This window comes from Microcaecilia unicolor, chromosome 4, assembly GCF_901765095.1.
Source record: "Microcaecilia unicolor chromosome 4, aMicUni1.1, whole genome shotgun sequence".
NCBI lineage: Eukaryota > Metazoa > Chordata > Amphibia > Gymnophiona > Siphonopidae > Microcaecilia > Microcaecilia unicolor.
In genome coordinates, this window is record NC_044034.1 from 145,136,065 (window position 1) to 145,153,886 (window position 17,822).

The following is a 17,822-nucleotide window of genomic DNA, read 5'->3' on the forward strand; positions in this document are numbered from 1 at the left end:
TACAGAACCACATGAGGGACAATCAAAACAAAAGCACTTGGCGTTCTCTCTCTCAATCTCTCTCTCTCTCTCACTCTCTCTCTCTCGCTTACCATCCCTCTTTCAGTTTTGGCACAGGTAATCATCAGTTTACTACTACTACTACTACTAATAACATTTGTATAGCGCTACCAGGCGTATGCAGCGCTGAACATGAGACATACAGAGACAGTCCCCGCTCAAATGCTCTGAAAATTGCCAAGAATAAAAAAAATATATTTTTATTTAATTGCAGAGGTGTCCAGCACTGATTTTAAAGGGATACACACAATAATACTTTTGACTTGGTTGCACTTCTTTTTGGTCCTCAGCAACCAGGTTAATTGCAACATGCATAGAAATGTACACCAAAATATTGTACATTACAGCAAAATTGGCACCTCAGAAGGACAGCACTGTGGATAGTGAATTGAAAGACCTGGGTTGGATTCCTAGGCCAGTCTTCCATTCCTCGGGCCAGCATGGGGATGCTGAGGAGGCTTCATTCACAGCTTGTACAATTAGTGACTGAATTTAGGGCCTGTGCTTTCAAAGTGCTGGTGCAGGGCCCATGTCCAAGGTCTTTCACTGCATTGAGTGGATTAGGGAAGCTGGGAGAGGCTTGTAATGAATGAAAACTCATATCATTGAGCCCAACAGAAGATGGTCCAGCCTTAGCTTTAAGGCTAGAAGCTCAAATAAGCAGAAAGAAGTTGCATGATAGCCCCCCCCCCCCCCCCCACACACACACAAAAGAAAAAAAATAGAAAAGAAAAAAACAGAAAACAGCTCAAAACATAAAAACAAAAAGGAAAAAGTTAAAAACAAAATACTAGAAGCCAACAAAAATAACATGACTCTAAATAAAACATCATATATGCTTGACCAGACAGACAAATTCTGGGACATATTCTCTTGGTCAGCTGCTGTTTGTTTACTATCCCTCTGATACATCGTAGTCAGTATTGGATATAAATGCTTGCTGTGGTGTTTAAATGCACCCAAATATTTATTACTGTCCAATGCCCAGATATTGGTGCTGAACGTTTGGGTACTGATTGACACTGGAAGCCATCCTGGTAAGGCTGATAGCCCAGGTACCAAAATAACTATCCACTTACTGGGACTGAGTATCAGTAGTACCCGGCTAACTTCCAGTTCCACCTTGGCTTCAACCCTGGACCACTCTGGCACTATCCATACAGTGTCCAGATAATGCTGCTGATATTCCAGGTATGGCCCCGGTGAGCATCACTTATCCAGGTATTAGTGACTCCTTCATGGAGAAATGCTGCTGAATATCTGCCCCCATAATTATAGCTCCTTTGAACTGCAGGTTAACAGCTTCAGGGTTTTATGGAAATCTACAGAGAGATGCAGAGCCCAAGATGGGACCCAGATGGGGATGGGTGGAAGGTTGTTGTTTTTTTTTTTTTCAATTTTGACAGAGGTTTGATTTTTGTGAACTTTGTGCATGGATGTGGCAGTGGTACAATGCAGTCATTCATTTATTACCTCTGTACCACTCACTGTTCCTTCTAAGCTGAGCAGAAGTCCTCCACCTACAGTCCTGTCAGTGGGTGGCGCTATTTCCCTATCACATTTTCAATAGTGAGGGACAGACAAGCTCTGCAGGACTCCAGGGAGCCTGCCTCCCCCTAGCAACTGAAAACATAATATTGAACCACCATCCCCTCACTGGTAGTAATGCAGTGGGAGGATTCTCGCTTAGTTTAGAGGGAGCATTGGTATCTCTCCCTAGTACAAGCACTACATTCACCCTCTAATTGCGCCTCTTGAAGGGAATGAGTGCTACCATGAACCCTCTGCCTGCTTGCAAGGCATCTGTTTTCTGCAGACAGGTACTTACTGGTGTATGCGCGCTCGGCTGAAAGGCGCTGTGTAACAATCAGTCTCTTCTAGGTCAGGCAGAGCCTCCTTGTCCAGTTTCATCGGGTTCCTCGGCAGCCAGCTCTTCCACTTCCTCAGCTTTCTCTGCAGACTAGGAGAAAGCAACATCTGATATAAGAGCACTCCTGCTTTCTCCTGAAACGTTCCTTTGGAATCTAATGAGCTACAAAATCGTCTCTCAGAAACTCTAAATGAAGGAGATATACATGCAAATCTTATTTTATATGTAAATTAAATCAGAAAAATTCACATGGGCCTTAACTCTGTTGTCCAGCAAAGCAATGTCTTAAAAAAAAGGTTAATTAGAGGATGACTAAAAATGATTTATGAGAACAGGCAGTTAAGTTGCTATTTACATATGCAGCATAATATATGAACCTGAGGTCTTTTAAGGAATCTATAAGAATATCAGTGGTGATTTTTAAAAGTTATAAACAGAAATAAAGAAACAAAAAAGAAGACAAGATGATATTTTTTATTGGACTAACAGTACATTTTAAAGCTAGCAGGCTGGTTTTTACTACAAATGTAGAAACCTATCTAAAGTGTGCTGAAATCTGACTTAGGGCCCTGTTTACTAAGGTGCGTTAGCATTTTTAATGCGCCTACAATTAGCGCACATGCTAACCTTGTAGGCGCCTATAAGGATATTGTAGGCTCATACATGGTTAAAGTGTGTTAAAAACTCTAACGCGCCTATAACGCAGCTTAGTAAACAGGGCCCTTAGTGTATGATAACACAAAACGTTCCCCGCACTAAGCCCAGATTTAAGGTTCCAACAGCTATTCCTTTGTCTGTCATAGTTTTAGTGTTTTAGGTAGACTCTTCTAGAATGATATTCCTACAGGTGTCTATAGCATTTAGCGCGTGCTAATTTTAGCATGCGCTAAAAACACTAGTGTGCCTTAGTAAACGGGGCTCTAAGTCTGAAAATGTTATTAAACATTTGCAGGATTTGCATTGGCTTCCCTTAAAAGCGTGTGCTGCTTTTAATATAGCCTGTATTAGGTTTTTCATTTTACAAGGAGATGCTCCAGAACCAGTAGTTCGTCTGATTTCTCAATCTTCTTACTGCAGGTCTCTTCGACTTCAAGACCAATTGTTATTGAGATATCCTTGTCTTAGAGATATTCCTTAAGTGAATACTTGTCTATGTTGTCATTTCAAGCTATTTATGTTTGAAGCGCCATACCTAGGTCCAGTAGGATGATTCCAAACAATATACTTTTTCATAAGTGATTGAAAACATTTTGATTCAATTCATTTTAATGATATATAGCAACACAGTAACATAGAGGGGCATAATCGAACGTCGCCAGCGAAATAGAACATTGGCGATCTATTTTGGGGGCGGCGCTACAGCTGGCCGGAACTGTATTATTGATAGCCGGCCATCTTTTTTTTTGATAATTCGGTTTAGCCCAGCCAAATGCCAGAGTTCGCCGGGTTTGAGATGGCCGGTTTTGTTTTTCAGCGATAATGGAAAAAAATGCCGGCCATCTCCAACCCGGCGACATCCAAGGCATTTGGTCATGGGAGGAGCCAGCATTTGTAGTGCACTGGTCCCCCTCACATGCCAGGACACCAACTGGGCACCCTAGGGGTCAGTGCGGTGGATGTCAGAAAACGCTCCCACATGCATAGCTCCCTTACTTTGGGTGCTGAGCCCCCCAACCCCCCCCCCCCAAACCCACTATACACAAATGCACAACACTACCATAGCTCTTAGGGGTGAAGGGGGCAACTACATGTGGGTACAGTGGGTTTTGGAGGGCTCCCATTACCAGCACAAGTGTTACAGGTAGGGGGTGGGGATGGGCATGGGTGTGCCTGCCTTAAGTGCACTGTGGTACCCACTAAAAGTGCTCCAGGGACCTGCATACATGCAGGCCTCTAGGACTTGTTGCTGCTGTAGAACCTTGGCACACCAGTTGACACCTGAAGACTAATCTCTTTGAAAAAGTCCTTTATTTGAATAAGCATGTTTACTCACAGTTGTACCCCACTGGCAAAGAGTCTCCCTGGGACTGAGATTAGCAGTAGGTCAGAGCTGGCAGAATGGTGTACAATGCCCTCTTTCAGCAACATTCAAGGTAATAACTAAGGTTTCTAACGTGGGTAACATATGAAAGGGATCTAAAACTGGCTTACAAAAATGGCCACTACCTCATGGACTACCGGAAACAAAACAGGGCACACTCTGACCCAGTTAGCAGGGGGAAAAGCACCACAGGAGTAGAGCCCACTACCCTACACCCACCACAATGCATTGCTGATGTGACTCTGCAGTGCACCTTACAGAAAAGGTGTCACATTCACCCGAGAGCCACATCACAACCAGGGAAAGGCTGTCAGAGGATAGAACACGTTGTGCTGTCATGGAGGTGGGTATGGCATTTGAGGCTGGCATAGAGGCTGGCAAAATATATTTATAATTGTGTTTTTTAGTGTGGGAGGGGGTTGGTGACCACTGGGGGAATACGGGGAGGTCATCCCCGATTCCTTCTGGTGGTCATCTGGTGAGTTGGGGAACTCTTTTGAGGCTTGGTTGTGAAACTAAAAGGACCAAGTAAACCCGGCGAAATACTGCTTAACGCTGCTTTTTTTTGTTCCATTATCGGCAAAAGCTGTCCATCTGGTAGCCACACCCATGCCTACCCATGTCCCGCCTTCGCTAAGCTACCGACATGCCCCCTTGAGCTTTCACTGGAGAAGTGATGGGAAAGCGGCAATGCTGTCAAAAATGCCGCTTTCGATTATACCGATTTCGCCGCTTTTAAGAAATCGCCAGCCATCTCCCAATTTATGTCAGGAAATGGCCGGCGATCACTTTTGAAAATAAGCTTGTATGTCTTTGATGGCAGATAAAGACCTATGCGGTCCATCCAGTCTGCCCAACAAGATAAACTCACTATACGTGGTATGTGATACTTTATATACCTAAGTTTGATTTGTCCTTGCCATTTTCAGGGCACAGATCGTAGAAGTCTGCCCAGCATTGGTTTTGCTTCCCAATTACCGGTGTTTCCACCCAATCTCCGCTAAGATACCGTGGATCCATTCCTCCTAAACAGGATTCCTTTGTGTTTATCCCATACATGTTTGAATTTCGTTACCGTTTTCATCTCCACCATCTCCCGCGGGGGCATAATCTTATTTGTTTTTATATTCCGTTTTTCTCCATTATTTTTTTTTTTTTTTCCTTTGTAAGTCTCAAAGAATCTATATAGGGATTTTGTGACTAATTAAGTTTAGGTTAGATTTTGATTTTCAGGTCATATGTTAATGTTTGCAAAAGTGCACAATATCTGGAAAAAGTTAATGAATGAGCGCTCACTGCCTCCTATTTAGCAGGTACTAAGGGCTCCTGCATTAAATCTGCATTAACCAGTTAGCGTATGGTAATCAGAATGCACTAGCTAATTAATGCTTCCACGCCCCTCCAAAAATATTTTAAAGACAATAGCTAAAGCACGGTTAGCGTGCAGAAAAGGGCAGAATATCACAAAACGCTTTAACACATTTTCCTGTATCCCATTTTCCTGTGCTAAACGTGCATTAAGTAGAAGAGCCCCTTAGCTACATCCTCAAAATGAATTTTAAAATCCATTCAAAAATTATAACATCACATTGAGGAAAGAGCCCAACAGATAATGAACAGGTCAGTATTTAAACCCCGTGGTCAACATTATTTTAAACACGTAGCTGCGGTGCTTAAACATTTTACAACTATTGAGCACATCTACCCATAGAACTGGCAATGGTGAATATACAAGAAAGCATGGGACAGGAACATGGGATCTCTTTGGGAAAGGAGGAGATAATGGTTGCCGTGAATTGGCAGATTGGATGGGCCATTTGGCTATTATCTGCCATCATGTTTCTATGTTTCTAAAAAGCAGAACTAGCCAAGAAGTGTGAGAACAATTTATGGGGCATCCCAACACAATCGTGTTTCAGCATGAAAAGCCTGCATCAGGGGTCCAATAGAAATTGGAAGTTTTGCCTACAATGTTCACTGACTGTTAAGAGCTTACAATCAAACATTGTTAACAGAACTCAAACTGTAAGTACAGCAGCCACTGCTAAACATACAAACTCTTTAATATTGACCCTAAATAATACAGTATCAGAATAACTCTCCAGAATTTTTGGCAGAAGTTCTATCGATAAGGATGTACACTGGTAAATCATTTTTGGATCATTTTCAGATTTTTCTTACTTTTTCCTGATTTTGTTTACTGCACATTAATCAAATCCATGTGCATTGATATATAGGATAATGGGTGTTAAATTCATAAGTACACATTAATTCATGTCCCCATCAATGCACAATGTGATATTTAGCTGCCCAGGCACAAGGTTACATTATCAAAAGAAATGCAATTGAATTTGAAAATAGCTGATACTCCTTAGTCACTCCAGTTCTAAAGTAACAGTGTAACTTCCTATCTCCATTATAATAGCTTCTCCATTTTTTTGTGACTAAAATCAAGTGTAATATCTGAGCCAGGGGCTGGAAATAGTCTATTTTTGACTTTTATGATTAGACTGAGAATTTGAACAATATGAAAACGGGGAAAGAGGAATGTATGGTCCTGCCCAAGAGCCCTAATTGGAAACCCAAATTATTTGTCCCCTGTCTCATGGAAAACAATCACAGGCACAGCAGCAAACTCAAATAGCCAGATAGGTCCGAGTCAGTGAATCGGCTCCTTTGCCACTGTGTCATACTTGTAAACAATAATCATGGTGTGATATAGATGGACTTTGTCTTTTATTTCTGACTTCCTGGGTCAACAGGTTACAGATTTGATATACTGCTTTTGTGTTGTACAACCATAGTGGTGTACATGTATTATATGCAGGTACTTTCTCTATCCTCAAGGGAAAGGAGATGAGACTTGATATATCACCTTTCTTTGGTTACAATCAAAGCGGTTACAATCAGATACTTATTTTGTATCTGGGGCAATGGAGGGTTAAGTGACTTGCCCAGAGTCACAGGGAGCTGTAGTGGGAATCAAACCCAGTTCCCCAGGTTCTCAGCCCACTGTTCTAAGAATTTGGGTATTCCTCCACTCTTTGGATTCTTCAGATTGCAATTTTCTATCCTAATCCAATAAACTCCTTCACATTGGGAAATATATGCTATACGAAGGGTCTTCTATGAGTTTGTGTCTAGGGGAAAAATGAGAGTTCCCTTTTTCTATTTTGGACAGAATATCAGTGGTACTTCAGTCATACATTAGATGGTGTATGATATTGCAGATCGCCGCTGGTGCTAAACCTGAAAATTAAAGGCTGAGCCATGCCTGGCCACCGGCATTGAATTTCTGGGTTTATGGAGTCAGCTAACACATAGCCAGTCGAGTACAATATTCAGCACTTAACCGACCATGGGTTACTGCAGAAAGCCAGGACTGACTTTTAAGTTGTCCTATTTATGCGGTTAACCTGGCCAGTTAAATGCTGAATACTGGCACCTAACTGGCCAATTGCCGATTCCAAAATTGCTGGTTTTCAGTTCAACACTACTCGGTTATTTTCAGTGGCACCAACTCGTTAATTGTTGCTGAAAATTAGCAGTTAACCCTGAGCAGACAATTTAACCAGCCAGGAGCTGTTTCTCGCTGGTTAAATGACCTTGAATATCAATCCCTTTATGTTTTTGTCCATATGTAAGAGGGGGTTTATACCCTGAAAAAAAAGCTTCCTTCTGATATATCTGTTGACCAGGTCCCTTATAATAGAGCAAATAAAACATTCAACAGTTTTTAATTACACTACGCCCCTAACTTGGGAGTTAGAATGGTCTATTTATGAGGAATGTTGATGGCCGAAGTGCGAGTTAGGACTGTATTTTCTAAATATGTTTCTGGATTTTATGATATGGTATAATTGGTGGTTTTTTTAAATGTATGTCACTATCTACTGAGAAGTAGTGGTGTTTGCTAAGTGACACAAATCAAATGAAATGGTCTAACCTACTGCACTGTCATGAAAAAAACTTACAGGCATTACTAAGAACACATACAGCAGACACTGTAGATTCTGTAAACCAATGTGATTTCTCAGCTTACACAGTTTTTTTTTCTATAAAGAAACATATTCTGTATTATTCTGTATTGAAGAGTTGAGAATGCAAGAAGACATTTAAGGATTATGATGATCTTAAAGACGAAGCAACCTTGAGAATGGAAAGCTTTAGAAACTGCTTCTACTGTTCTGTTACATGTAAAGTAATTGTTGTTTATGCAAGAAAACAGCTTGGGCTTGGTAAATATTGGATTCACGTGCTGCCCTCTAATGACTTTTAATGAAGTTGTTTACTTTCCCAGCTGGTTTCTCATACCACAAATATCCATCTTTGGGGGGAAAAAAGCCAAGAGTTGCAGCAATCAGTATACTATCTGCGCTGAAGGGGTGATTCAGCAATTTGCAGTGCTCTTTAATGAATACAGAGGACCAATATTCAGAAGGAGTTATCTAGGTAGAAGCCAAAGAGGCCATACCCGCATTTTCAGCAATACTAGCCAGATAATGCCGCCAAAAACCCAGACAGACTGCCGCAACACTACAGGGGCATTCTGAAAGTGGGTACCTCCTTTTAGGCACCCTGATACCATGCAGTGAGAGTCTAGTCTACAGTGGCATCCGGGTGCTAGATTCCATTCTAAAATACTAGTGTAACCCGACATTGGTGTTCGTTGCGGTTACACATCCACAGTTACATCAGCCATAGGCCTGGCCAAACTACAAGTTTCTAAATGCAACAAGGTCGCAAAACTTACTGTGTTCGGTAAGTTGCACATGCAGGTGGCAGCACCATAAGACCTACATCTATGTCTATCTATAGATATACAGTATAGATAGAGAAATATACATAAGAGATACCCTTCTGGGTTTGACCTAAGGTTTATCTTACCCAATAGGCTGCTTCAGTGGCCAATCAGGTCAAATGTACCTGGCAGAGTCCAAAAAAATATCAATATTCTAAGCTACTTAACCCCAGAGATAAGCAGTGATATTAATTTACTTAAGAAACACCAGTACCAACACTGCAAAAACTGACCTTATAGCCAACTGACTTTTTGTAGCGTTGTACCACTTCACGATAAAAACTACTGGTGTTGCGTATGGAACTTGGGAACCTTTTACTAAGGTGTGCTAACAATTAGCGTGCGCTAAATGCTAAAAAAACTATAGGAATAAAAGGAGCCCTCAGTGTTACTGGGAGTATCGAAGGAGCTCCTCAACAATAAGATGTTTGCCAACTGTAGTGTTTAAATATTGGGTGGGGGGGAGGGAATGTTTGCTTCTCATTAATTAAAAATACAGTGTGGGTGACTCAGAGGGAAAGCTGTTTGTCTGCTTCTTTTTATCTAACATACATCAGTGAATCTCTCTCCCTTGCTCTCTCTCTGAAGTGTGTACAACCATGAATTATTGTTGGCCCTAAGTACACAGGGCCTTTTCTCTGTAGTGTGATAACTTAAAATTGACCTTTAACACGCATTATAGCCTGATTGAAATATCAGCCTCCTAATGATTTTTCACCCCTCACAAATAATAAAAGCTATTTATGTTGGTTGCAATGTGCTAGTTCCTAAGCACTGATGAGATCAAATTCAGAGGATGCCGTCACCTTGACCAAGAGAATTAGCACTGCAGATATTTTCACTGGAAAAAGGCTGGAGGGTTGAAATGCAGCTCCTTAGAAGCCACCCACTGCTGAAGAATCATTTTTAGCTCCTTTCCTGAAAACGGCTGCTTCTTTTGCAGTCCTTCATTCTCCTTCCAGGTATCACATACACTTCTAATTGCCTGGATAATTTTCACAATTACAACAGCAGAAATATTTTGAAAACAAAAAATAAATTCTTAAATACTATGACATTTTAGTGCTCTGGAAAACCTGTTTTGTGAAGAAAATACATTGAATTCATGTCTATTTTTAACATTCAATATGCAAATATTCTCAAAAGACCTCAGCAAAATGTAGGTTATAGAAATAGCTTTATGCCTGTTGATCAGACCCAGCTGTAACTGTTAGATTTCAATGCAAACTAAAATTTAGCAACTTGCAATCTAGTAGCTACTATCAGGAAGCAAGCACAAGCAAATCCAGGCAAAGGAAGCAAGCAGTTGTAAATTTATATTTTTAATTATTCCAAATAACAGTTTACAATTTGGAAGAATTTTAAATTAGGTAAATGTGTTCCTTTATTTTACAATTATGTAGCTACTAATGATGAATTTTGAATTTCCAGTTGATAAATGAATATAATAACCAGGCACAAATGTAGACTTGGTTTTGAGCCACAGTTTCCTCTGTAATTTGTTTCTAATTGATACCCTTATGATTTAACTTTTAAATAATACTCAAATTGAGACATGTTGCCTTCAAAGGAGAATTGAAGGGTTGGGTATGACAGATTTAACTTTTAGCATGACTGCTGATAAAATTTGCAGTATGAAATAGGGCCATTTTACTAAAGTGTGGTAAAAATTTGTAGTTATCACTTGTAAAAATTCACACATGGTAACTGCAAAGCTTCTGCAGGGGGATGTGCCCAGCATCTTTCCATACAGATAGGGCAAAGACAATACACTTCAGGGCTTCCCAAACTGTAGGTTTTGACCCCATTCTATTTGGGGGTCACAAGTTGGGTGTACCCTCCATAATGACATCATTGGTCCATATCTCTGGAAGATTGTGTGCTTTCTGGGGCCGTTTTACTAAAGGGTTGCTGCGTGGCAATCTGGAATTACCGTTGGCCCAATACGGCCACCTGCAGTAGTTCAGCCTTGAGGGTGCACAATTTCTGGCACTACGGAATCCCATAGGAGGGGCAGGGACGTGTAGAGGCTTTCTAAAAGTTGCAGGCGTTGTTACACAATTCTGCATCTCTGCACCCTACTTTGAATGCCCTTAATTCTACCTATTGAGGCGGCATTAACTGGTCAGCAGTTTCTGCCACATTAACAGTTAACACATGGTAAATTACCAGGCAAGAATCGCAAGACTTGATGCACTCCTATTCTCTGCCTCTTTCCACACTATGCAATTAATGTGGAAATTAGCATGCACTAAGGGGTTAATTCTACATGGAGCCACCTGGTTTTATGTGGCAGTGATATATGTAAATGCTGGTCTTCTAGTTGGTTATGCACAGGGACACATATGCAAGTCATTGTTGAAGTTCTCTTCCAAATAAGTGGAACCAACATTTCAGCCATTGGTTGTGGCCTACCCTGAAGAAAAGCCACAGCACAATGGCTGAAACGTCGATTCCACTTACTCAGATGTAGCAAGACCCAGACAACTGCAACAATTATGATGCCAGCTGTGGAAGCCAAAGAGAACACACATGCAAGTAAATGATCATTTTCTGGATATGCGCTTTTCCTTATATTTGTGCCAAGAGGTGATGATGTGTACTTTGCAGGTAGGCATTCACATGGACAGGATTTGGGTAAGGCTACACATGTCCATAGCTTATAAAATCTTATAATTTAGGTATGATCATTTGCAATCTAGGTGCAAGCATTTACCTCAAATGTCCACACCTGCAGAGTAGGAATGTAGGGTGGTTTGCACTAGTATTTTTTTTTTTTAAGAAGTAGGCACCTACTTTTCTTTAGGCTTCAAATAGGTGTTTTTCAAGCTCTTAAATCTAGGTATCCCCTTACAGAAGTGCCCTCCATGTGTCAAGCAGCTGTAGGGCCATGTGATAACAATGCATGCTAATTTCTGCGTTAACTGTTTAACCACTTTAGTAAAAGGGTCCAATAGTAGCACAGATGATGGTAGATAAAGGCAAACTGGTTCATCTCAAATATCGTGCAAATGGTCAAATTCAGAAACTCCACTGAATAATGTGGGATTCTGTTACATATTTGCAAAGTGCTTCTAAACATTTAAATGAAATGTTTCCTATATGTCTTGATGTTATAATTTCACAGAATGTATATTTACTCTCATATATTTGAAAATCTACTAAGATTTGCTTCATGTATGCAATAAATTTACAACTGCTTTTGTGGGTAATTCATATCTGGCAAAATGAGAAACTAGGCATCACCCACCAACCTGCCCATTGTTTTGCTCCTCCAGTCAGTGTAATAACATTTTTTCCTGAAAGAACAGTAGAAGGTCATCAAAAAGCATTAAGCGATGAGTCATGATTGATTACTAGGGGCAGCCAATAGAGTATCAGAATGTCATTTTTACCACTTTTAATTCAACACCTTCATTAATGATTTGAAGACACCACACTTCCAAGGCATTTCAATGACAAATAGTAAGACCTTTCCCCAAATCAGTAAAAGGAGATTTTAGTGTCCCTTTTCTTATGTTTGATGGTAATGAGAAGGCTTCTTGTTGGTTCACCAAATACTCACAAAGAACAATGCTAATCCACATTTCAAAATGGGGTAGTTAAATTTGAACAAAGAGTTTGTCACTTCTTCCTTTCAAGGCACAGGAAGCTGCTCAACAGTACAGAACAGTCAATTGATGCAAAATCTTGTTCTTGGTCAACTGGATATCTATCCTGAATATTTCGCATGCAAACCTGGTAATTATACCTATTTTAATTATACTGTGAATCAGACCTGTAGGTGCTGAATGAGGACTGGAGATGTGATTACTGGTTTAAAATAAATTATTCCCTTTCTCCAAATCAACTTTTTATAAATTGCAATTACAGATAACAAAATGTAAAATATTATACATTTATATCTATCTATCTATCTATCTATCTATCTATCTATCTATCTATCTATATATATATTCATTGCTAAACTGCACTATGGATGTATTTTGGAAAACTATTTAGCGCATGGAAGGTAGTTCCTCTATCTAGAATAAACTTAATATCACTCATTGAGAACCTCAATTTTATGGAAAAAATCTCTTTGGTGCTAAATGCTACATGATTATTCGCCAGATTATATCCAATCTACAGTATTCAGTCAATAAAATAGTTTCAAAGAAGAAAGAACATATACTAATATCGTAAATATGGCAAAGAACTTCTAATACAAGAGATTCACGAAGAAGAACTAGGAAAACCTTGTCATGAAATGAGATCTAACAAATGCACATTGATGAACTGCAAATGGTCCATTCTCTGGAAGAAACATAACCTAAGAGGTCCTATTGTGTCCTGAAATGTACTGCTTAAACAGCCAGAATCGATTTCCTTGCCTCTGATTAAAATTAATCGTATTTGTTTCTAAGGCACAGACCTCTTTTTGTTGATGGGTATTATATTGTGAACCTGTAGCATTTTGCATAATTTTCCAGCAATACTCATATTTTATTTTCATTTACAGCTGAAAAAAACTGTCTACTTCTCTGTCATCAGCCTGAAACGCATAAAAATTACAGTCATTACCTCAAAAGCCTTAAAAGCTCACTGAAAACAGAAATATATTACCATGTTGCTTCTGATATGATGTTTTCATAATGGAAATTTTAGTTCTATTAATAATCCATTCATGGCATTATTTTGGATGGAACGTTTATGACATTAGAGCGATGTGTTTGTAAATTTCTGTTCAGGGCTGGCAGTTTCCTCTTGATCTTTTAGAAAAGTAGCCCAACTGGACCTGGCCTCTAGAGAAGACAGGGTATTAAGATGTTTCATTTACAATTACCAAGGCTTTACCTGACATTGTTAACCCCTTACTCCCATCTAATCCAATTACTGCTTCTCTCTGGCGAGCCCAGCACACGTACACTCTGAGTCTAAGGGATGGAATTTGATATACCACCTTTCTGTGGTTATTATTATACAGGAACTTAGTTTATACCTGGGACAATGGGAATAGAATCCGGTTCTCAGGCCACTGCACTAACCTTTAGGCTACTAATAAGCACATAAGTTCTGAGAGAAGAGGACATTTTTCTGGTAAGCACTATTAAATAGTTTCCATAGTGTACAACCCTTTCCCCCAAAGTTTTAAACTGAAACTTTCTCTTGAGGTAGAAACTTAGCAGCCAAGAGTATTAGAAAGGATGGTAGCAAGGCTCAAAGGTTACATTAGGAGTCACTGACCAGGAAAGGGATCTAGGTGTCATCATTGATAATACGTTGAAATCTTCTGCTCAGAGTGCAGCAGTGGTTAAGAAAGCAAACAGAATGTTAGGTATTATTAGGAAAGGAATGGAAAACAAAAATGAGGATGTTATAATGCCTTTGTATCACTCCATGGTGCGACCACACCTTGGATATTGTGTTCAATTCTGGTCACCGCATCTCAAAAAAGATATAGTGGAATTAGAAAAGGTATAGAGAAGGGCAACGAAAATGATAAAGGGGATGGGATGACTTCCCTATGAGGAAAGGCTAAAGTGGCTAGGGCTCTTCAGCTTGGAGAAAAGACAGCTGAGGGGAGATATGATAAACTTCTATAAAACAGTGGCTTAGCTATGGGGGGCCACGGGGGCCTGGGCCCCCCAAAATTGGCTCTGGGGCTCCCAGTTTGGCTGGCGGGGGTCCCCAACTCCAACCAGCTGAAGTGTTTACCAGTCCCGTGCTGGTCTCGCACTTGCCTCCTCTCCTGTTTCCAGTTGTGCCGTGCATGCTCTCATCTTAACGAAACTGAGCATGCTCGCGCATGCTCAGTTTCATTAAAACGGCACACTGAAAACAGGAGAGGGAGCAAGTGTGAGACCAGCAGTGCAGGACAGATAAACACTTCAGCTGGTGGGGGTTGGGGACCTCCACCAGCAAAGATACCCGGTGGCGGGGGGGGGGGGGGGTGGAACTGCGGTGGAGGGACGGTGGCTGGGGAGGCAGGCTAAAATGTGCCCCCCCCCCACTTTGGCCTCCCACCAAGGTCTGACTACGCCCCTGCATAAAATAATAAGTGAAGTGGAACAGGTAGGTGTGAATCGCTTGTTTACTCTTTCCAAATATATTAGGAATAGGGGGCATGCAATGAAGCTACAAAGTAGTAAATTTAAAACAAATTTAAAAAAATATTTCTTCACTCAACGTGTAATTAAACTCTGGAATTCATTGCTAGAGACTGTAGTAAAAGCTGTTAGCTTAGCGGGGTTTAAAAAAGGTTTGGATAGCTTCCTAAAAGAAAACTCCATAAGCCATTATTTAAATAGACTTAGGGAAAATCCACTGCTTATTTCTAGGATAAGCAGCATAAATGTATTGTACTATTTTGGAATCTTGACCGGTACTTGTGACCTGGATTGGCCACTGTTGGAAACAGAATGCTGGGCTTGATGGAACTTTAGTCTGTCCCAGTATGGCAATACTTATGTACTTATGTAACAGCTTCCATGCAAAGCTGCCTCATTTTAGAAATCTACATATGCAAGTGCTGCCAAATATCTTTGTTTCATTTTGGAGGTGAACAAAAACTAAATTTTCTTCGTAAACATCAATTTCCTGTGTAGAATGGGGAAGACATATGCAGATTGTAGTCCTGTCCAAACCATGCCCCCTTAAAAGCTGGATGGTGTGGATCTCCCCTTGTAAACATCAGCTTTCTGAAATGGTATTTGCTACACATAGATAAGTTTCTAAAATAATAGCCCTATTGAAGGAGTATACTGCCATCCACCAGGCCAGAACAATCAGACAGATGAAGATATGTTAACAGAAATTAGAAAAGCTAGCAGATTTGGCAATAGTATAATAATGGGTGATTTCAATCACCCCAATATTGACTGGTTAAATAACACATCAAGGTGTACTAGGGAGGTAAAACTCCTAGATGTAATAATTGACTGCTTCTTGGAGCATACCCTTTACCATTTTCGCCACTCTTCTCAGTACCTTTACTAATTCCACTATATTGTTTTTGAGATGCAGTGACCAGAATTGCACTCAGTACTAAAGGTGTGGTCACCCCATGGAGCAATATAAAGGCATTATAACTTCCTCATTTTTGTTTTCCATTCCTTTCCTAATAATACCTAACATTCTATGTGTTTCTCAAATGGCTTCTCCCACTGCACATGCCAGTACATACACGTGCATGTCTGCAGGGTTTTTAGACCTTCCTCAATACCACCTTAACTGAGTTTGTCCTGACCTGGTCGTCTCAACAGTGCTGCCGAGAGGGGGGGGGGGGGCAGGAGGGACAAAATTCCCCGGGCCTGGGCCTCCAAGAGGGGCCCGGCGCCGGGGTCTTCTTCTCCTGCTCCCAGGCCGCCGGCGCTGCAGTCCCCGGTCTCACCTGCCCGCCCTCGGCTCTGTCGATAGCCCCCCTCTGTCTGCCACTGTGACCCCTGCATTCGAATCGCCAGCGCCTCACCTTCGTGTGAAAGCGGCAGATCGCCTCCCTTCGGGCCCTCCCTCACTGCCCCGCCCTCACAGAAACAGGAAGTGACGAGGGCGGTACACAGTGAGAGAAGGCCCGAAGGGAGGCGATCTGCCACTTTCACACGGAGGTGAGGAGAACAGGAGAGGGAGGTGACAGTGGTAGGGATGGGATTGGGGGCAGCAGGAGCAGTAGGCCGCCCCTGGCCTGGCTCAGTCTCTCAGCGGCCCTGCGTCTCAAATCTGATCTCTACACTTTAGGTGTTGCTAATTTACATGGCTGCCACTGCTTTTGCCCCTCTATCCTATTTTATTGTACTTCCATTTCTCCCTCTCCCTACTATCTCTTCCTTCTGATGTCCTCTTTTCCTTCTCCTTTGTTGATTTTCTAGATTTGTAAGCCGCATAGATATATTATTATTATCACTTGCGGGATAGCAAGATTGAAATAAACTTGGAAACTTGGGAAGTTATCAATGTGGGCTACATTTACGATGTGGTATTTTATTGATAACCGAGTCTCGTTACATAAAATGGGACCTGTGCTAAAATGAGACATTTTAACACATTGATCAGTACACCCTTGAGACTCTCTGCTTCACATTACGGCAGTATAGAAGCCTGACTCAGGAATTCAAAACAGGCTTCTCATGTGAATCATCTGGCTGGTATTAAAAATGCAGCTCAGTACAAAAGAGTGATCATGAAGCCAAACTGTATTTCTGTCATTTAGTCATGGGATGTTGTACCCACATAAATGACTATGAAAATGACCAACATAAATATCTAGTTTGCTGGTTAGGCTAGAAGCTAATTCGTGTTCAGGGTTATAACAGAAAGCAAATGCCGCTACCTGTACAGAATTAATTTTGTCTAAAATGACTCCAGCACCGTGAAGCAGATATTGAAGGGTTGAAGAGTATATACCTATACTTTTCACGTGTGGGATTTTGCTGGGCTGTCACCTGGAAAAGTACCTGCTCACAATTACACCTATTCACTTGGGCAGCTACTTGAGGTTAAAATATTTGCATACTGTACTTTGAGTAGAGTCCCAAATCCCACACCCTCTCCCTACAGTGGGTGAAAGTATAAACCAAGGAATGGATTCTATAAATTGCACACAGAAAAGGGTGCTGAAAAAAATCAGCACAAATCGCTATTCTATATAGGGTGCGTACCCTTATAGAACAGAGCTTAGCACCGACTCCTGTATCCTAACGTACATCTGCTGAAACCTGGTATAAATGTTGGTGCCCAAGTTGGATGCACTGACCCAGTATTCCATAACTACATGCATAACTTTTTGGAGTGCCCACGACACACCCATGCCCCTCCCATAACCACCCCCTCTTTGAGATACGTTTTATAGGAGTAGAATAGCGCACAGCCAGATGTGAGCACAAATTTTAATGGGTGCCAATTATTGATTTGCACCCAATTATTGTTGATTCAGACTTCATTATTCAATTAATTTGCACATGCATCTCGTCTGTGCAAATCTAGGCACCATATCTAGAATCCAGGGGCAAATGGCAAAAATTCCTGTACTTTTACTCACTGTCATGGGTACCCTTAGAATGGTGTTTTGAGGA

General features: G+C 41.0%; 1 protein-coding gene across 1 annotated transcript in view; it reads right to left on the reverse strand.

Moving 5' to 3' along the window:
• The window catches only part of ANO3 (anoctamin 3), a 397,666-nt gene that overhangs the window by 108,229 nt on the left and 271,615 nt on the right, over positions 1 to 17,822 (reverse strand). Inside the window, exon 6 of the mRNA XM_030200697.1 lies at positions 1,889 to 2,020. Within this exon, the coding sequence (XP_030056557.1) occupies positions 1,889 to 2,020 (132 nt within the window). The remainder of the gene's footprint in view (positions 1 to 1,888; positions 2,021 to 17,822) is intronic.